Source organism: Dendrobates tinctorius, unplaced genomic scaffold (assembly GCF_039654945.1).
Source record: "Dendrobates tinctorius isolate UK_male_01 unplaced genomic scaffold, ASM3965494v1 ptg000203l, whole genome shotgun sequence".
NCBI classification, from domain to species: domain Eukaryota; kingdom Metazoa; phylum Chordata; class Amphibia; order Anura; family Dendrobatidae; genus Dendrobates; species Dendrobates tinctorius.
Genome location: NW_027361870.1, coordinates 8,615,361 through 8,636,778, shown reverse-complemented (window position 1 = coordinate 8,636,778; position 21,418 = coordinate 8,615,361). Strand labels below are relative to the sequence as shown.

The 21,418-nt window shown below is 46.9% G+C and overlaps 1 protein-coding gene across 7 annotated transcripts in view; it reads right to left on the bottom strand.

Annotated features, from left to right (window-relative positions):
* Positions 1 to 9,318, bottom strand: part of KIF16B (kinesin family member 16B) — a 538,624-nt gene extending 529,306 nt beyond the window's left edge. For 5 of the 7 annotated variants that reach the window (XM_073553806.1, XM_073553804.1, XM_073553805.1 and 2 more), the window contains exon 1: positions 8,931 to 9,315. In XM_073553806.1, the coding sequence (XP_073409907.1) occupies positions 8,931 to 8,977 (47 nt within the window). In that variant the 5' untranslated portion in view covers positions 8,978 to 9,315. Of the gene's footprint in view, positions 1 to 8,930 lie in introns of all 7 variants that reach the window. The other 2 variants (XM_073553802.1, XM_073553803.1) reach the window with 1 other exon arrangement.
* Positions 9,319 to 21,418: the final 12,100 nt, after the last annotated feature.

The following is a 21,418-nucleotide window of genomic DNA, read 5'->3' as shown; positions in this document are numbered from 1 at the left end:
GTTTTGGCATTTTAGCAGTTTACTAAAACTTATGCAAAGATGCAGTTCAGGAATCAATATGGGCTTATAGCGCAGACCCTCAGCTTAAATTTGAGGGTATTCACATCCTAATTGGAGTACGGGTTTAGGAATTTCAGCTCTTTAATATGTAGCGGCCTCATTTTAAAGGAACCGAAAGTACCGTATTTCGTGGATTACAAAAAGCACCCCAAATTTTGGGGTGGAAAATTATATATTTTTTTATTAATAAAATGGTTCTTATAATCCATATTAACGGTAGCTTACCTAGGGGTCGGCAGCAGTGGAGCCAGGTCACAGGAGGCAGAAGTGCAATAACATCTAGTCTCCCGAGATCTCAATCATTCCATGTGCCACCTGCAGCAGCCATTATCTGGAAGCCCACCGCAGGGAACTGTATTTGAAAGGGAACTCCGCTCACCGGCACCATCATCTAATGGGTGTCCAGGCACTGCAGCATCGCCGCACTCCTGCCGCCACCGTTAAGCTCACTTTGGATTGTAAGAGGCACCCCCATCTTCCTTCCAAATTTGAAGGTCGGCCATTTATATGGATACACCTGGGTGGGCCATTTATAAAGTTAGATCCAAAATGGCCGACTTCAAATGTCCACCATGGTCACCACCCATCTTGAAAAGTTTTCCCCGTCCCATATACTAATGTGCACAAACACGGAGTTGATATCACCAACCATTCCCATTTTATAAATGGCCAACTTAGGTATATCCATATAAATGGTTCACCCTATTTATAGATTGTAATGGGGCAGGTCAGTGAGGGATCAGCGACATGTCAGAAGCCATACTGGCGAATACCTAATCAGAGCCCCACATGAAGACCCCCCCCACAGGTCACCAGCATATCATTAACTGAAGACTGAAGATACAGATTTAAAAACAGCCATGGATTTCATCACCAGGTATCAATGTAATGAGTATAACGGCGCTGACCTGACACTGTCTGTAGGTTACCAAGCACAATCCTGCTGACAGGTTCCCTTTTAAGGGGCCAAGTAAATACCCTATAAATGACTATGGGTTAAGTTCAATTAGTGATTTTGGGGAGACAGACTCCCTTTAAAGTCTATGGGAGGACAGACTGTACTTCAGTGTTCCATCGGAGTTACATCCATTTTTCACAGATCCATTGTTAAGTGTCAATGTAAAAGTTCAGCCAGTCCACCTGCTTAAATTTGTAAAAACTGATGAGAAACAAACGCAAATGGAGGCAACACGGAGAAAATACAAAATGACACATTACGAAAAAAATCAGTTTTTCATGGAAATAAAAAACCCTAAGGCTATGTGCCCACGTAGCGTTTTAAAACGCTCACTAAAAACCGGACTCCTTCCCAGAAATCGCGCGTTTTTTTCCGCGCGATTTCACCGCGATTTTGATCGCGATTTTGCCACGATTTTCGCGTGCGATATTAAAGCACTTTCCAAGCGATTTGAAGCATCGCTTGGAAAGTGATTGACAGGTTGGTCACACTCGTCAAACAGTGTTTGACAAGTGTGAGCAGTTTTTTTTTTACTATTGAGGCCGCCTATGCGGCATCAATAGTAAAAGATAGGATGTTAAAATGCTAAAAAAAAAAAAAAAAAAAATAAAAAATCGGGGTATATTCACCTTCCGGCGTCCCGCGCTGCATTCCCGGGCCTCAGCGTTCCCAGTAATGCCTTGCGAGACCTGTGATGACGTAGTCTCGCGTTGCTATAGCGATCTCGCGAGACCGCTAGAGTCACGCGAGACTACGTCATCACAGGGCCTTGCCGCAAGGCATTACTGGGAACGCTTAGGCCGGGAATGCAGCGCGGGACGTCGGAAGGTGAATATACCCAGATTTTTTATTTATTTTTTTTTACAGGGGTATGGTACCCAGGGCCTGGAGGACAGTCTCCTCTCCTCCACACTGTGGGTACCAACCGCACATGAGACACTTAACTTCCCGCATGGTGGACATAGCCACATGCGGGAAGTAAGCGATTCTCATGCATTCCTATGGGTGCGGAATCGCGGCAATTCTTTGCGATTCCGCACAAAAGAATGATCATGCTGCGATTTTTTACGCGATGCGATTTCGCCGCGGAAAAAAGCGCAGCATTAGCACAGCATGTGCGGAATGCCATAGGAATGCATGGGGTGCGTCATGTACAAGATTTTTAAACGTTTTCGCGCCGAAAATCGCTACGTGGGCACATAGCCTGACATTTGTGTGAATGTAGCCTAAGGGCTCATGCAGACGAGCGCATAAATTAGACTTGTGCCATCAGATTTTTAAAATCGGATGGAACACTGACTGACATTCAATATGGCTGTGAACGATTATGGCAAGATGAACAATTTATTTTTAGGTCCGAAAATCCATGAGGAATAAAAATTATATATATATCCCACAATAATAAATATATATATATAAGACCCACATTCAAGTCTTTGCACACGTAAAACAGGAAAAAAAATAAAATTGGATCCACACAGAACATCAGAATGGCATCCAAGTTATGGATAGATTTAATTATGTATATTGATTTTTAATGTAGTTGTGTGAAAACAGATCACACACGGATGTAATACAGATATCATATGGACATAAAAAACAGACAGATGGCACATGGATGAAAATCAGATGTAAGTTACAAAAAAAATTGTCCAAGCTTTCTGCATGAAAGTCAGACGATTTTTCATACAGGCGTCCTTAGGTTGGCCCACATGGAGCGGCCGGCTGCAACAACACTCTACCCACAATGCACAGTAGCCAAATGTTCCAAATTCTTGGCGCCATTTGCCATCACCGAGCTGAGCTTTGACAGCCCGCCCAATGCTCTCACCTCATCTCTTTTCCAAACACATCCTCACAGTTAATTTATAGCCAATTGAGTACTGCCCCCATAACGGGTCCATAGCCTAAATCTTAATGTTTTAGTCTAAACCCTGCTTCACAGTCCCTGTATGGACTGACATGTCTGGTCTGAATACGAGCCTCCTAACCTGGACCTACGGTCTCATGTACCCCTATGAGGTTGTAGATTTGGGCCCAGAGACCCATATTCAGTCCAGGCATGGTGGTCCATACACAGACTGTGAAATATGGCCAAATGAACCAGCTGGGGAAGAGAGTCTGCCTTTCCCCCCATGAAAAGTGCCCTCTGTCTGGCACGCCTCAGTCTGAGAGTTGCGCAGTAAGGCTATGTTCACACACAGCGTTTTTTAGCGGTTTTTACCGCGGTTTTCACTATAAAACTGCTAAAAATAAGCTGCACAGTCATTTCTATGCATTTTGCACTTTTTGTGCACATTGATGCGTTTTTTACCGCGAAAAAAAACGCATTGCGGTAAAAACCGCAGCATGCTCATTAATTTTGCGGATTTTTCCGCGGTTTTGGCTTCTCCCATGCGTTTAGAAACCGCTGCGGTAAAAAACACATCAAAACCGCGCAAAAACCGCCGCGGAAAAATAGGTGCGGTTTCTGGGAAGGGATTCAGGTTTTTGTGCAGAAATTTTCTGCAACGTGTGCACTTAGCCTTATGGTATCGTCCATTCAATGCTATTTCAACAATTTCTCATGAAAATACCGTGAAAGAATCTACAGTCTGAGATAAAAATCACATAAAACTATTGAAGGGATACAATTACCAGATAAACCCACAGATTCAGCTGCCTACTAGGATATGAATTTCCGATTTCTTATGCACAATGCTGACAGAAAACGAAATAGCTCAGCCATTATCAGACAGGCACATAATAGCGGCACTATGCTCAGCACCATCACAAGACTCAACACAACAAACAATGCAAGAGGAAAGCTGCATAGGCCACCTCAATTGTAAAAAGTTGGTCACACTTGTCAAACACTATGTTTGACGAGAGTGACCAACCTGTCAATCAGTTTTCCAAGCGATGCTACAGATCGCTTGGAAAACGATACAATTTTGCAAGCTAATTACACTTGCAAAACGCTAGTTTTTCGCAGCAATTCTGCATGCGGATTTCCCACAGCAGGGAGTTGCAGAATTGCTGCGGAAATGTCCGCACGTGTGCACATAGCCTTACACTTGAAGAGATGTTCCAATTTCTGAAAAACCCTCTACCAAAGCGGAAGTTTGATTTAAAAGAAAAGAAAAAAAAAACTCTCCTGTCATGCTTTCTGAGTCCAGCATTGAGTCTTAAGGGCCCGTTACACATAGCGATATCGCTAGCAATATCGCTGTAACGTCACTGATTTTGTGATGCGGCAGCGATATTGCTAGCGATATCGCTACATGTGATACTTACCTCCGACCGGCTCCCCCGCTGTCTGTCGCTGATCGCGCGAGAACGTCCTGGACCATTTATCGGGCGTTTCCTGCTGTGGCGACGTGTGGACGCGGTTGGGAGGACGTCAGGATCGCCGCGTCTGACAGGTAAGTAGCGACCCCTGATCGCTGTCGGGATCGCTGGTGCATCGCTAAGTGTAACGGTACCCTTATCCACTCTTCCTAGTGGCGGTTGTTGCCTACAGCACTATAGACTATCAGTGAGCTCAGTGACTCGTGCTATGTACTTGGGCAGAGCCGGTGAGCTCGCCAATTGGCAGCAGTCCTGTCGACACAACATCAGCACTGAATACAATAGTAGATATGAGATGCAGCAGGGCAGTTTCTTTTGAATCAAGCTGCACCTGGTACAGGGTTTGTTTTAAAAAAAATAAATAAATAAATAAAAAATACCTTGCAGGAAATACCTCCGTGCAGTCACAGCCGGCAGGAAGGACCGCGGCTTGAGGCTTGTGCTGGAGATTGGGTGCGGCCACCCACTGGTGGCGCCGCACACACCATCTCCAGCACAGGCCGCAAAACACCGTCTTTCCTGCTGGTTGTGACTGTGCGGAAGTGGGTGGGCCGCAACCCGCAGCGCCAAAAAGCTGCCCCCACCATGATGTTACTGCCCTCCCGTGCGATAGCATTGGGCACACATCTAGTTCTTACATATTTCATGATGCAATGACCTGACGGATCACTGGTCTACTGACCAGAACATACAGCCTTAGAGCCACATATAAGGCTGTAAGTTTAGGGTCAGGAGACCCATGGTCTGCCCAGGTATTGCGGTCTGTACATAGACTGTGAAGCCTAGGCATCTGACATTAGTCTAATGGTGTATTCATTTGTACTGATAGAGGTGCAGGTAAAACCACATCAAAGTCGCATCTTGAAAATAGGATTTGGTTGTGTGGAGACACAGCATTGTATCTTAATTAACCATATTTTTAGCAAACCTAGAATAGACTTATCTGTAGGTTGACTTTTGAATTTATGTGTTGGTCAAGAAAACAGACTTGCTTGTGTAAGCCTATAATACTGACATTTCATCTAATATATAAAGCTCAAAGTGTGTGTGTGTGTGTGTGTGTGTGTGTGTGTGTGTGTGTGTGTGTGTGTGTGTGTGTGTCCGGGATTGGCATCCGCACCGTCGCAGCTACAGCCACAAAATTTGGCACAGTCACACGTCTGGACCCCGAGAGCGCCCTAAGCTATGTTGTGAGGCGAAATTTTAACCCCGCACGTTCCAATTCACCAAACAATTTTGCCCCCATCTACATACTGGGGAAAAGTTTGTGCGCATCAAGCCCCACCCCTCATTATGATGTCATAATGTTTGCCATGGCGACGCTGATTCATCATAGGTTGCAAGCCCCGGCGCTCGTTATGATGTCATAATGGTTGACTATGGGATGGAGGATGTGTGATGGGTATATGGGCACTGGACTATGGGATGGAGGATATGTATGACGGGTATAGGGGCACGGGACTATGGGATGGACGATATGTATGATTGGTATATGGGCACGGGACTATGAGATGGAGGATGTGTGATGGGTATATGGGCACTCGACTATGGGATGGCGAATATGTATGATGGGTATATGGGCATGGGACTATGGGATGGAGGATATGTATGACGGGTATATGGGCACGGGACTATGGGATGGAGGATGTGTGATGGGTATATGGGCGCTCGACTATGGGATGGCGAATATGTATGATGGGTATGTGGGCACGGGACTATGGGATGGAGGATATGTATGACGGGTATATGGGCACGGGACTATGGGATGGAGGATGTGTGATGGGTATATGGGCACTCGACTATGGGATGGAGGATATGTATGATGGGTATATGGGCACGGGACTATGGGATGGAGGATAATTATAATTTGCTATAACTAACCACAGTTAGTTACTATGCCCGGGCAGCGCCGGGCTCTTCAGCTAGTATAACATATTGTGCTTTTATCCTTGACGACTAGTGATGTTTACTGATAAGCTAATTTTGCACTTTGTAGGCCAGATAGTTTGCTGACTTCAAAAACAGAGGAGGAAAAACAATGCAACTAGATCTTATCTTCATTCTGCTCCATTATGTAAATACGGAATAAAGAACACTTGCTAAGTAGAAAAATAGGTTACATGCCTCTGTATAGGGAGAGAGACAGTCAGATTCTGCCAAGACATGCAAACATCCAGGGGACTCGAATGATGCCAATACATCATGGCTTCACCACGAAGTACAAGGATCTATCAATCTACAGGAAACAACATAGGAGACCTTGGCCCCAGTTGGAAGAATACAGATCTGCTCCATTGGTCATTGCTGAACCATGTATACGTTCAGAGAAGCCAGGTTGTGACCTTTGGGTCAACTGGCTGTGTACCTCAATGGACTGTCATCTTCCTAGGCTTGTCGTTACCGCTTGTCTGTGTGCACGCCACAGGTCGGGTAGTCGACCCTGGAAGATGAAGCCAGGTTGTGACCCTCTGGTCACTAGCCTTGTACCTCAATGGACTGTCATCTTCCTAAGCTTGTCGTTAACTCCTCTGTGTGTGTCACAGGTGTGGTAGTCGCCCCTAGGAGCTTTAGTAACAGCTGCCTTTATCCCGGCGAGTCAGCAGAAGGCTAAGACTCTAATGTGCACCATCTTGGGGTATTTTGCTGGGACTGTTCTACGTGTTATCTGCCTGTTTTGTGGTTTAATAAAGGATTGCCACACTACTTTACCCCCACCCTGTATTGTCTGAGTAGCGTTATGCCCACGTTAAAAGGAAAGTAGGAGATCCATGGTCCATGCGGTTTCGGCTAGCGGACTAGGGCACCCGCCGACCCCGTGTCTCCAAAAGTTCTTAAGTGCAATGATTGGCCTGCAGTTTTTTTATAGATTAAACCACTAGTGATGAGTGAACGTTCTGGGATAAGGTGTTATCTGAGCATGCTCGGGTGCTAACCGAGTGTCTTCGGCGTGCTCGAAAAATTAAGTTTGCATCTTATTGGCTGCATGTCTCGCTGCTGTTAGCACAGCCACACCTAATAAACAGTCAATCCCTGCATGTGTTGGGGTTAACAGTAGCGAGAAGTGCGGCCGTGTGGAGTTGAAGGCATTTTTCGAGCACGCTGAAGATCCGGGAACGTTCACTCATCACTAACGACTACGCAAAGACACAAGTTCAAGTTTTGCAAAACAACCACTTACTAATCTGAAATGCAAATTTGCGATCGGTATGAGTTAGAAGCTGCACGCTCACACCGCGCTGAATATCAGCGTTCCAGCTTATCGGGACGAATATAACATGAAAAAAAAGTGTTCCCATCCCAACAAAACGGGGATGAGCAGCGAAGCGTCCGGTTAACGAAACCTCAGCGCATCGTCCAGTCTGCAAATACTTTATATCCAACTCAGCCGAGGCAGCGCAGAGGAATACTGCATGGGATAAGGTAAGGCAGCGGTCACACCAGGGCCGGCGTCAGCACCCGGGCAAGTGCCGGGGCCCTGGCGAGAAGGGGTGCCCACTCAGCACCTGAACTTTTTTTTTATTATTAATAAGTCCGGGGTCAGTCCCCAGCTCTCCGCAAAACATCATACTCACTACTATCTTTTTTCCTGTGAGAGCGCACGATCCACAGGTTACTGCTCATTAAGGTCATGCATATGGACCATAGGCGTGGCGCCCATATTCATGACCTTAATGAGCGGTACCACGTAACCGCGTGCTTTCACAGGAAAAAGTTACCGGCGCCAGGACTCAGGTGAGCGGCGTTGAGAATGAGCGGGGGGGCCCGGGGGGAATGAGCCCAGGGGGAATGAGCATGAGCCCAGCGGAGATGAGAATGAGCCCAGCGGGGGAGATGAGCCCATTATTCTCTATGTGAGACTATGTAAGACTATGTGATGCCCAGAATACTGTATGGAGTTCTATACTGTCCAGTTTTAAATGAAAACTTTTGAACCCCCACTAGGGCACGCACTGTGCTCTGTGAGGATTTGCTGGTTTCTGAGCTATTGTAGAATGTACAATAGAGATCACTCATGTAATGTAAGAAGTGAAATCTTTGGCATTGTATACCTATATTTCTTTGCCGTATCTGTGCATCATGAATTGTGGTATGTGTTAAAGGGGCCCACTGAGACACCTTCGCCTGTGGCCCACAAAAACCTGGAGCCGGCCGTGGGTCACACACACTTTTCTGAGGTGAGAGACTCCGAAGATTTTTTTAAAATAGAATCCGCCTGAGGAAACGCTTCTTTTTTGGCTTCTCTTTTCTAGCAGCTTTTTTTGTTTTCGCAGTCTGTAGATTGAATTTGCTCCAAACTAGGCACTGTCCAATCACGATGACGCGCACTTTTTTCCCCCATCCACCAGGGTTTTTTGTTTGTTTTTGGGTTTTTTTAAACCTCTTCAGGAGGAAAAAAAATGCTCAGAAAACTACTCACATGGGTCACACATAGAAATCAACAAGAGGAATTTCGAGGAGGGTTTCGGAGCGGATCTGCTCCAGAAATCTGTGTGAACGCAGCCAAAGTAATAATATTTTGATATATAATAAACTCAGCACCAACATACGGGATCAATGTCGTCGGTTTCCACGCGGTTCTTACCTGCGGTTCATGGGGCGCACTCGCACTGCCACCTTGACGGACGCCATGTTTCATGCCGGTGACGTGCTGGGCTCACCGGTGAGCGCCACAAGCTGCAGCAAAGTTCAGGTCAGGACACAGGAGCCCCCTATAAGGGAGTCAGGGTGACTGGCACAGAGCTCCAGAGCACTTACCAGCCCCAGTGCTGGGCAGAGTTGTGAGTAGCCCCCTGTTGCACTCTCAGCATGCTTCACTATTGCCACATGGCTATGAGCAGCTGCTGCACTGACGCCCCCCAGCCTATAATTGGGCTCCCCGGCTGTCAGACAGGGCTGACACTGACAGGTAGCAGGGGAAGGCACCGAGCAAGAGCAGCAGCAGCAAAGCGGCGACGGCTCCTCCCCCAATAACTCACTGTCATGACGTCACCGCCGAGCGAAGGACTGACTCGTCACGTGACGCCGCCTGCAGTGCTTTGTGGGAAGTGTAGTTTTCCTTCCCATAGAAAGTTTACCACCCGACGAACCTCCGGACCACAGGGTCCAGCATTCAACGCACGGTCATAGTGACAGGCAAAAAATTGTTACCAGTCATGTGCCAGAGACATTGAGACACGCTGGGCGGTCAGGAGCTCTGTTCTGGGTCTAAGAATTCTCACATAGTACAGTTTGTTTAATGAATGGCATGTTCTTCACAGGTTGCATGTCTGACGTCATCTGCACCGTAAAGGGAACCTCTTCCATTGCACAGGCTGTCCATGTTATTGAGAAGAAAAAGCTGAAAAGTTTTCCTATATTTTAGCGCAAGTATCCCCGACCTGTAGCTCGGGAGCCATATGTGGCTCGCGGTCCCATGATCTGTGGCTCGCGGCTGTCTGCCAGCTTGGTGCATTGGCTCCAGGTCTAGCAAACAGGTAAGAGGAGCACATCGCAAAATGGTGAGTTTTGTGGGTAGCCCTGCACCGAAGAGCAGATGTGGATGCACATACACTGGCCTTACGGGTTCAGAGATAATTCAAGGATGGTGTGCTGGAGACAGGATGACGCTACCGGGCAGAGGAGGTGCTAGAAGCCGGATACGACAGTGTGGTGGGAGAATACTGAAGGGGGGATTGTGGGAACCCTTGGATCTCGGTATACTACTTCTGTGGAAAAGCTTTGGCTGTCATTATTCCATAATAGGGGCTCTGGATGCCACTAATGTGAGGGTGCCAGATGTGGCTCGCGACCCTCTCTCTGAGCTGGATGTGGCTCTCAAGGTTAGAAAGGTTGGGGACCACAGCGTGTATACGGTCTATAAAGTGTAACACTAAACAACTGCCTTTTTAAGATATTGCACTGTTTGGATTTGAGTTTGCACAACTAATGAAACTGAAGTGAGGTTGTTCTGTCTCTGACATCTGATTCATTATCCTTGATTATCTGCTTGTTAATATTTCCAGTGCTTTTAGCTCCCTCCAGTGACCAGAGTCATAATCGCAGTGTTATTGTGTTATTTTACTTTCACTTTGCTTGTATTTTTCCCTCCGTTGCAGTGCATTCTGGTAAGTTTTGCAATGCATCCTGGTAGCCTTTTGCAAAGCATTATGGTTAGTCCATTTCCCTCCAGTTCTCCATTTTCCTTCTGCCTGCATTCAGGAAGCATCTCATTTCTCTTCTCCCCTTGTGACAGCATCGCTGGTATGTATTTATGCTTGCTGTATCTAATTCCTGTCTCGTATTAGCCTGGTTAATTAGTTCTTCCCCTAGTTAGCTATTAGTGCAGATATTGATTTATAATGTATTATGTATATATGAATTTCCTGATGTACCCTGTATTGACTGAGAGTATATATATATATATTGTAGGGATTCGACTCGCTCTAGTGCAGCGGGAGACAATCATGAGGCAGGTTCTTCCCAAAGTTCATGAGGTTTATTTGCTCCATAAACCATAACTCAGCATATCACCAAAATAGCCTCTAGCTTAGGCACAAAAGAACATAAACGTCCGTGGCTTCAGACTCGGACCGAGAGTCTCAGCACATGCTGGGAGGTGTAGTCCTCCCCATATACAACTAATATACATAGGCCAGGGCGATGTCCAGAGCAGCGCTCTATCTGCAGCCGCAGACCCAGGAAGGCTTCTCCTTCCTTAGCACACAGGCCACTCTCTGTAGTGTCCCACCTGGACACAGGGAAGTCTGTCCACACTCTGACAGACTCCCTCACACTCTCTCTCACATGTGCCAAACACCTCAATTACATAGCCCTGTAACCACACCCACAGGTGATCACATGACTATGACATCACTAAAGGTTGTATAGACACACACAGGCTTCCCTGACACAGTGTAACAGAAAGATCAGCAGTACATCTGCTGATCAATACACCCTGGAGCCTGCATCCCAAGGCCACCCACCTTGAGACCCATAATGGTCATTTAGGACCATGCTCCTGTTACCACACTGAATGTGCCTGTATACCCGTCCTGGGACACCCACGCAGCGCCCCCTAGCTGACATAGTGGTAACTACACCACAATATATATATGTTTTGCATGTAGTTTCACCGTGCATCAATATACCATCACGTTCAATAAAAGCACAGATTCAACTACAGTCTCCTTATTGGATCCCGGAATAGCGGTTTAGCTGCCTGTGTAGCTACATGAATTCTGCTTCATTTAGTGAGGACAGAATAGAGGTATGAAAGCATAGCAATAGTTCCGTATTTTTCAGACTATAAGACACACTTTTTTTCCTCCAAAAATGTTGAGTAAAATGGGGGGGAGTTTTAGACGTCGAGTTTCCCCCACTGCACAGTGGGAATCTCAAATCTTGTTCTCTGCGGCCTCCCATTCCTCTGCAGCCACAGAGATTCCAGCTCAGCAGAGACGTCGCTCCAGGCGTCTTGCCCAGGCTGATGCTAGGCGTCTGGTTGCTCCTTCTGGCTCTGCTATAACTCCATGCTTGAGTCACTAGCAAGTAGACGCTTCTGGGACTGTCCTGTCTTTTGGGCACTGAGCATGCCCATGGGACGACCTCTCATTGGAGGTCACATGCGCAGGTCCCGTTCCTGCTCGGATTGGTCCACTACTGGGAAGGTCCCGGAAGGACGCTGCTATAAAAGAGTCGCATGGCTGCTCGGCCATGCGCTAGTATAGACTCTTGTGGCTTATGGTGTGTATGATGACGGATGCTTGTTACCGCCAATGATTCATTATGAAACCCCTACCCTTGGTTGTGTATGTTGTTAGGGTCTAATGGTTAGAGTCAGCGCCTGTCAGTGGCTAGGCTATGTGCATCTCAGTCCTCTGCACTTGCTAGCGTCCGACTGTGCCTCCCTGCTCAAGGCACTGTCGTACCACGCCAGGTAGCAGTAGCCGCCAGTGCGGCGCCGTGCACAACTCTAGAGATTTCCTCCCCACTTTGAATGGTTAGTGGCGTCCGCTAGAGTGGTGAAGTGCACACTGGTGCCTTGTCTCTCGTTTGGTCTCTTGCTGGCTCCACAGCAGCAGCGCCGAGCGCCGGTGGACTAGAGGGACTCTAACCCCATGTCCTTGGGGCGGAGTCCTGTGTCTGCATACTAGCACTCATCCGGCCAAGCTTTGTGAGTTTAACAGACTTCGGCACTTACATTGTGCGGCTCCGCGGTTCTGTGAATCAACAGAACTCGCTCCCGTACACATCGGGTGACGCTAACCGACGTATGTTTCTTTATTATTTGCCGTATAGTCACCGCCATTACAGAGCAGCAGGTTTCCATCTCTGCACGGTGGACCCAGGGCTGCGAACGCACCTCATACCACCTTTATTATTTGGTGCATTCCGCCAGCCCTTAACATTATACTAGCGCCAGGGTCTGGCTAGTAATGGTGGACGACCAGAGACTGCATAGCTATATCCAGCAGCTGGAGGGCAGGTTGGCAGCACTAGAGCGTTCAACCTCAGCTGTGGATGTTACCTCGGTCGCTGTTCAAGCAGCCACAGAGGCTGTCTCCCGTGTTTCCACAGCCATCCCTGCCCCGACTTTGTCCCATCTCCCGCTGCCTGAGAAGTTCTCGGGCGATAGTGCATCCTGCAGGGGTTTAGTGAGCCAGTGTTCCATTCACCTAGAGTTGCTGGACACACGATTCGCCTTTGAGCGGGCTAAGGTGGGATTCATCATCTCCCTCCTGTCGGGCAGGGCCTTGGAGTGGGCCACCCTGCTGTGGGAGTGCGGTGATCCCCTGGTACAGACTGTGCTGTGAAAAGTACCAACATGTTGACTGTCTCCACCTGCAGCTCAGCCCGTAGTCCTATCCTTTTAGTCAGCACAGACTGTGCTGACCAGTGCCAGCATGCTGACTGTCTCCATCTGCATCTCAGCCCGTAGTCCTATCCTTTTAGCACAGACTGTGCTGTGACTAATACCAACATGTTGACTGTCTCCACCTGCAGCTCAACCCGTAGTCCTATCCTTTTAGCACAGACTGTGCTGACCAGTACCAGCATGCTGACTGTCTCCACCTGCATCTCAGCCCGTAGTCCTATCCTTTTAGCACAAACTGTGCTGTGACTAATACCAACATGTTGACTGTCTCCACCTGCAGCTCAGCCTGTTGTCCTATAATTTTCGTCAGCACAGACTGTGCTGCACAGTACCAGCATGTTGATTGTCTCCACCTGCAGCTCAGCCTGTTGTCCTATCCTTTTCGTCAGCTAGACTGTGCTGCACAGTACCAGCATGTTGACTGTCTCCACCTGTAGCTCAGCCTGTAGTCCTATCCTTTTAGTTAGCACAGACTGTGCTGACCAGTACCAGCATGTTGACTGTCTCCACCTGCAGCTCAGCCTGTAGTCCTATCCTTTTAGTTAGCACAGACTGTGCTGACCAGTACCAACATGTTGACTGTCTCCACCTGCAGCTCAGCCTGTAGTCCTATATGGGGTATCGGCCTACTCAGGACAAATTGCACAACAAATGTTAGGGTCCAATTTCTCATGTTACACTTGGGGAAAATAAAACGGGGGTTAAAAGATCATTTTTGTGAAAAAATTAGATTTTTTATTTTTATGGCTCTACATTATAAACTGTCAAGCACTTGGGGGTTCAAAGTGCTCACCGCACATCTAGATAAGTTCCTTAAGGGGTCTACTTTACCGTAGCGTTTACTGACCATGGGAACATACCCTAAAGAGTTTTGGAATTATAACTGTATAAAAGTTAGTAAACTAAATAAATGGGGTGATCAGCCCTTCACTCTATACTCCTATTTAATTTTTTTTTTTTGTACATAATCACAGTTATGTTTTGAGGTGTATTTACGTTCTATAATTTATCGGTTTTAATAATCTAATGTATGAAGCTCAATGTGTATGTATATATGTGTGTATGTATGTTCGGGATTGGCATCTACACCGTCGCAGCTACAGCCACAAAATTTGGCACAGTCACACGTCTGGACCCCGAGAGCGTCATAGGCTATGTTGTGAGGCGAAATTTTAACCCCACGCATTCCAATTCACCAATTTTGCCCCTGTCTACATAATGGGGGAAAAAGTGAAAGGAAAAGTGTTGGAGGCAAATTGACAGATGTGAACAAGAGGGACGTAAAGAATGAGAGCGATGGCACCAAAGAGTATATACCGTACAGTTGCTAAGGTGGGGCCCTGACATGGGATACTCACCACACACGGGGATATGAACACACACAATGCGCCACACACTACCACGTGCTTCAACACATATACCACCCTCAGCACACATTTCACCACACATACACCAACCTCACCACATAAAAGTCGAAACACAAAAGTCTCCACTCAAAACTCGCCACGCTGTCCCAGAGCTGTAAAAAAAAAAAGATGAAAAATGAGCTGTGATTGGTCACTATCAGCAACAGTTTTCTTTGTAGACAGTTGTGATAACTGAGGCCTATTATTCTTATCATTTCTATGGTGTTATCGTCCTTCTGTAAAGCTGGAAATAACACAATTTATTACCGTGCCAACACAGACCACCCTCTGACACAGACTGCAGGGGAAGCCCAGAATCACACAGGATAGGATTAGACACACGGCTGAGCAGTCAGTATCACACAATAGTATTAGATACACGGCTCTGCAGTCAGTATCACACAGAATAGGATTAGATACACAGCTCAGCAGTCAGTATCACACAGGATAGGATTAGATGCACGGTATTTATGTGCAATATAATCATTATAATTTGTTATAACTAATCACAGTTGGCTACTATGCCCAGGCAACGCCTGGCTCCTCAGCTAGTTACCAATAAAGATAATTTTTTGTAGTGTATAATCAGTGATTATATATGCAATAATATACACTTTCCATTTATTTGGTCGGCAGGCTGAGGAGGCAGCGTTGGGCAGGCTGAGATGACCATTAGATTCTTCTTGACTGGGTGGTGGCGCAGCGGCAACACCGCCTGTGTGAGTAAATAACAAGTCCATGTATTTGTTTGTCCACCACTTCAGTATGTGATTGTATTTAACGTATATATACATTGCTATTGGGGAGTCGAAGGGGGGGGGGGGAATGATTGTATAATGATTGATTCGTTCCCCCTCCCCCTTCGACTCCCCAAAAGCAATGTATATATAAGCTACTGGATGATCCTGACCTGCTGGAAAACCAAATGCTCAATGATAACCAGGGCCGCCATCAGGGCATGACAGCCCTTACTGCTGTATGGGGCCACGTGAACAGCAGTACAGAAGGGGGCCCCGCAGATCAGGGGCCCCGCTCCTATGCTTCCAGTCATCGGGCCCCAAGTGCTGCTTGTCATGGCGCGCCAGGCGGGCCCCAAGTGTGCGCTGCGGCCGGGCCTGCAGCACACACATCAGCAGAGCCGTCACAGCGGCCGACATCAGAGCTACAGAACAGATGAAGGACCTGAGGTGACGTCACCATTACCACAGGCCTTCACCATTGATCAGCCCGCCCCCTGATCACATGACGATGACGTCACCACAGGTCCTTTCAGCTCAGCTCACACAGCTTCAGCTCCATCTTCAACACAGGAGCGAGGCCCGGTAAGAAAAAAGTTTTTATTTTATTTTATTATTGAAAGGGGCAATATGTTTCCCTGGCAGAATGGAGACTCGGGGGCAGGATTGGAGACACACATGAGCAAATATGGAGAAATGGGGGCATAATGCAGATATGATGAGGGCAGAATGCAGACATGATGAGGGCAGAATGCAGACATGATGGGGGCAGAATGCAGACATGATGGGGGCAGAATGCAGACATGATGGGGGCAGAATGCAGACATGATGGGGGCAGAATGCAGACATGATGGGGGCAGAATGCAGACATGATGGGGGCAGAATGCAGACATGATGGGGGCAGAATGCAGACATGATGGGGGCAGAATGCAGACATGATGGGGGCAGAATGCAGACATGATGGGGGCAGAATGCAGACATGATGGGGACAGAATGCAAGACATGATGGGGACAGAATGCAAGACATGATGGGGACAGAATGCAAGACATGATGGGGACAGAATGCAAGACATGATGGGGACAGAATGCAAGACATGATGGGGACAGAATGCAAGACATGATGGGGACAGAATGCAAGACATGATGGGGACAGAATGCAAGACATGATGGGGACAGAATGCAAGACATGATGGGGACAGAATGCAAGACATGATGGGGACAGAATGCAAGACATGATGGGGACAGAATGCAAGACATGATGGGGACAGAATGCAAGACATGATGGGGACAGAATGCAAGACATGATGGGGACAGAATGCAAGACATGATGGGGACAGAATGCAAGACATGATGGGGACAGAATGCAAGACATGATGGGGACAGAATGCAAGACATGATGGGGACAGAATGCAAGACATGATGGGGACAGAATGCAAGACATGATGGGGACAGAATGCAAGACATGATGGGGACAGAATGCAAGACATGGGGGCAGAATGCAAGACATGATGGGGGCAGAATGCAAGACATGATGGGGGCAGAATGCAAGACATGATGGGGCAGAATGCAAGACATGATGGGGCAGAATGCAAGACATGTTGGGGGCAGAATGCAAGACATGATGGGGGCAGAATTGTTGTGAGTTCATTTTCCCCTTCACCGTCGATGTCTGATGAACTCCCTCTTCTGGTGAAGGAAGGTAGTGAGGCTGATTACCAAACACCTGATCTGGTAGATGATGACTGGGAAGCAGGAACTTCTGACTGGATATAAGGCAGCCGACGCCCTTCTGAGTCGATGGTGATTTCTCTGCTGGATTCTTGGAGACCAGTCTGATTCCTGCTTCCCAAAGGTAAGTTTTTGCTCTGCTGTTGAACTTATTAGTTTTGTTTACCTTGTTTTTTGGAATTCAGCCATCCCCGGTCGGGGTGTGCTGAGTTCCATTTTTGTCTCTGATCAGTTTGTCTCTTTGCTCTGTCTTCAGAATTTACCTGAGTGCTGATATAGTCTTTTTGAAGTCCTAGCGACTTCAGGGCCTGTTTTCCTATCAGACGGTTGGGACATTTTTTGGTAGGGTTTTTTACGGATTGCAGACAGCAGCTCTTCTATCCTGTCCTTTTTAGTTAGCTTGGGCCCCATCGTTTGCTCAACCTATCTTTCTATCTGTGTTAGTGTTTTCATCTTGCTTCACCGTCATTATATGTTGGGGGCTGCCTATTGCTTTGGGTCTGCTCTGGGGCAGTTTAGATTTCCCCTTTCTTTCTTTAGGCCTATTTAGTTCTCCGGCTGTGATCGAGGGGTCTAGGGCGTCGTAGGAACCCCCCACGGCTACTGTTAGTTGTTGTGGATAGGATCAGGGGTCTGCAATCCGATAGCTACCAACCTCTCCGGTTTTCTGGACTCAGCTTGTATTTTTGTTTTTTCCTCCTTCGGTGACTCATTCATAACACCCTAAGTTCCTTTTGGCAATTACTCTGATCTGCTCCTTGTCTACATTTTCCGCTAAGGCTTTTGTAGATTCAGGAGCAGCTTTGAATCTGATGGATTTAGACTTTGCTAAACGTTGTGGTTTTCCCATGATACAACTGCAGACTACTATCCCTTTGAGGGGTATTGATGCTACTCCTTTGGCGGAGAATAAACCCCAGTTTTGGACCCAGGTGATAATGCGGGTTGCCCCAGACCATCAAGAGAATTGCAGATTTTTGGTGTTGCATAATTTGCATGATACCATTGTTCTGGGGTTTCCCTGGTTGCAAATCCATAATCCAGTTTTGGATTGGAAATCTGTGTCTGTGGTGAGTTGGGGTTGTCGGTGTGCCCTTAGTGATGCTCCTGTTTTCTCCACCTTTCCCCAGTCGCATGATGTTCCTGACTATTTGGCTGATTTTTATGATGTATTTAGTGAGAAAGAGTCTGTCTTTGCCTCCTCATAGGAGTTATGACTGTGCAATTGAGCTGAGCCCTGGGTGTAAATTTCCCAAGGGTCGACTGTTCAATTTATCTGTACCCGAGCACGAGGCTATGCGATCCTATATTAAGGAGTCGTTGGAGAAGGGTCATATTAGACCATCCTCTTCACCCTTAGGTGCTGGGGTTTTTTTCGTGGCTAAGAAAGATGGGTCATTAAGGCTTGTATTGACTATCGTTCCCTCAACAAAATTACTGTTAAATATCAGTATCCGTTACCCCTGATTTCTGATCTATTCTCCAGAGTTAAAGGTGCTTGCTGGTTTACAAAGCTTGACCTGAGGGGGGCGTATAATCTTATTCGCATTAAGCATGGGGATGAATGGAAGACGGCGTTTAATACTCCCGGAGGGACATTTTGAGTACTTGGTGATGCCTTTTGGGCTTACTAATGCCCCTTCTGTCTTCCAGTGCTTCATGAATTATATTTTCCGAGACTTGGTGGATAAATTTTTGATCATCTATCTGGATGATATTTTGATCTTTTCCAAGGATTGGGACTCTCATGTGGAACATGTTTGGACTGTGTTCCGGATTTTGAGGGAGAATTCCCTGTATGTCAAGGGATCGAAATGCCTTTTTGGTGTACAGAGGATTTCATTTTTGGGATTTATTTTGTCTCCGTCAACTATTGAAATGGACCCGGCCAAGGTACAGGCCATTCATGATTGGGTTCAGCCCACTTCTTTGAAGGCCCTCAAGAAGTTTTTGGGTTTTGCTAATTTTTATCGTAAATTTATAGCTAATTTTTCTGGTATTGCCAAACCATTGACTGATTTGACTAAGAAGGGTGCTGATGTGCTGAATTGGTCTCCGGAGGCTGTTTCTTCCTTTCAGGAACTGAAGCGAAGGTTCACTTCTGCTCCGGTTTTGCGGCAACCTGATGTCTCTCTCCCGTTTCAGGTAGAGGTGGACGCTTCTGAGATTGGTGGAGGAGCTGTTTTGTCCCAAAAAGATCCTGTAACATCTAAAATGAATCCCTGTGCTTTCTTTTCCCGAAAGTTCTCCCCATCCGAACGTAACTATTATGTGGGGAATCGGGAACTGTTAGCCATGAAATGGGCATTTGAGGAGTGGAGACATTGGTTGGAGGGAGCTAAACATCAAGTCGTGGTCCTTACTGACCACAAGAATTTGATTTACCTGGAGTCGGCCAAACGCTTGAATCCTAGACAGGCTAGGTGGGCCTTGTTTTTCACACGTTTTAATTTTGTGGTCTCTTTTCTTCCGGGCACTAAGAATGTCAAGGCAGACGCCCTCTCTAGGAGTTTCTTTGCTGATTCTCCTGTTGTGACCAAGCCTGCTACCATCTTTGGTGAGGGGGTAGTTCTTTCTGCCATCTCGCCCGATTTGAGACGTGCTCTGGAAGAGTTTCAGGAGGACAAACCTGAGCGTTGTCCCATTGGAAAATTGTATGTTCCTGACCAGTGGAGGAAGAGAGTGATGTCTGAAGTTCATTGCTCTGCATTGGCTGGTCATCCAGGTATTTTTGGTACTAGAGATTTGGTGAGTCGGTCTTTTTGGTGGCCTGCCTTGTCTCGTGATGTCAGGAATTTTGTGCAGTCCTGTGGGACTTGCTCTCGGTCTAAACCTTGTTCTCGCTCTAGTGGGTTGTTGATGCCTTTGCCGGTGCCCAGGAGGCCATGGCCCCATATTTCAATGGATTTTATCTCTGATATGCCTGTCTCTCAGAGAATAACTGTTATTTGGGTGATTTGTGATAGATTCTCTAAGATGGTCCATCTTGTACCACTCCCTAAGTTGCCATCTTCCTCAGAGTTGGTGCCCTTGTTTTTGCAACAGGTGGTTCGCTTGCACGGGATTCCTGAGAACATTGTATCTGACAGAGGAGTTCAGTTTGTGTCTAGATTTTGGAGGACTTTCTGTTCCAAGCTGGGAATTCAGTTGTCCTTCTCCTCTGCGTTTCACCCTCAGACCAATGGGCAGACGGAGAGAACAAACCAGACTTTGGAGTCGTATTTGAGATGTTTTATTTCTGGTGATCAGGATGATTGGGTTTCATTTTTGCCCTTGGCCGAATTTGCTTTAAATAATAGAGCTAGTTCTGCCACTTTGATGTCACCTTTTTTTTGTAACTTTGGGTTTCATCCTCGATTCTCTTCAGGGCAGGTGGAGCCTTCTGCCTGCCCAGGTGTTGACACTGTGGTGGAGAGAATGCACCAGATCTGGGACCAAGTGGTGGATAAGTTGTCTCTCTCCTAGGAAAAGGCCCAGCGGTTTTCCAACCGGCATAGGACCATTGGTCCCCAGTTTAAGGTGGGTGATCTGGTTTGGTTGTCATCAAAGAATATCGCAATGAAGGTGGCTTCTCCAAAGTTTAAACCTAGATTTATTGGACCTTACGAGATTTTGGAGATTCTTAATCCAGTCTCTTTTCGATTGGCTCTTCCTGTTACATTTAAGATCCATAACGTGTTTCATAAGTCTCTGTTAAAGAGGTTTGTTGAGCCAGTAGTTCCTGTGGTTGCACCTCCTGACCCGGTATTGGTTGAAGGTAATGTGTAATATGAGGTTGAGAAGATACTGGATTCTCGCCTGGCTAGACGGAGACTCCAGTATTTGGTTAAATGGAAGGGTTATGGCCAGGAGAATAATTCTTGGGTCCCTGCATCCGATATTCATGCCGAAAGATTGGTTCGCGCCTTTCATCGGGCCCATCCTGATCGCCCTGGTGGCGTGGATGAGGGTTCGGTTACCCCTCCTCAAGGGGGAGGTACTGTTGTGAGTTCATTTTCCCCTTCACCGTCGATGTCTGATGAACTCCCTCTTCTGATGAAGGAAGGTAGTGAGGCTGATTACCAAACACCTGATCTGGTAGATGATGACTGGGTAGCAGGAACTTCTGACTGGATATAAGGCAGCCGACGCCCTTCTGAGTCGCTGGTGATTTCTCTGCTGGATTCTTGGAGACCAGTCTGATTCCTGCTTCCCAAAGATAAGTTTTTGCTCTGCTGTTAAACTTATTAGTTTTGTTTTGTTTACCTTGTTTTTTGGAGTTCAGCCATCCCCGGTCGGGGGTGTGCTGAGTTCCATTTTTGTCTCTGATCAGTTTCTCTTTGCTCTGTCTTCAGAATTTACCTGA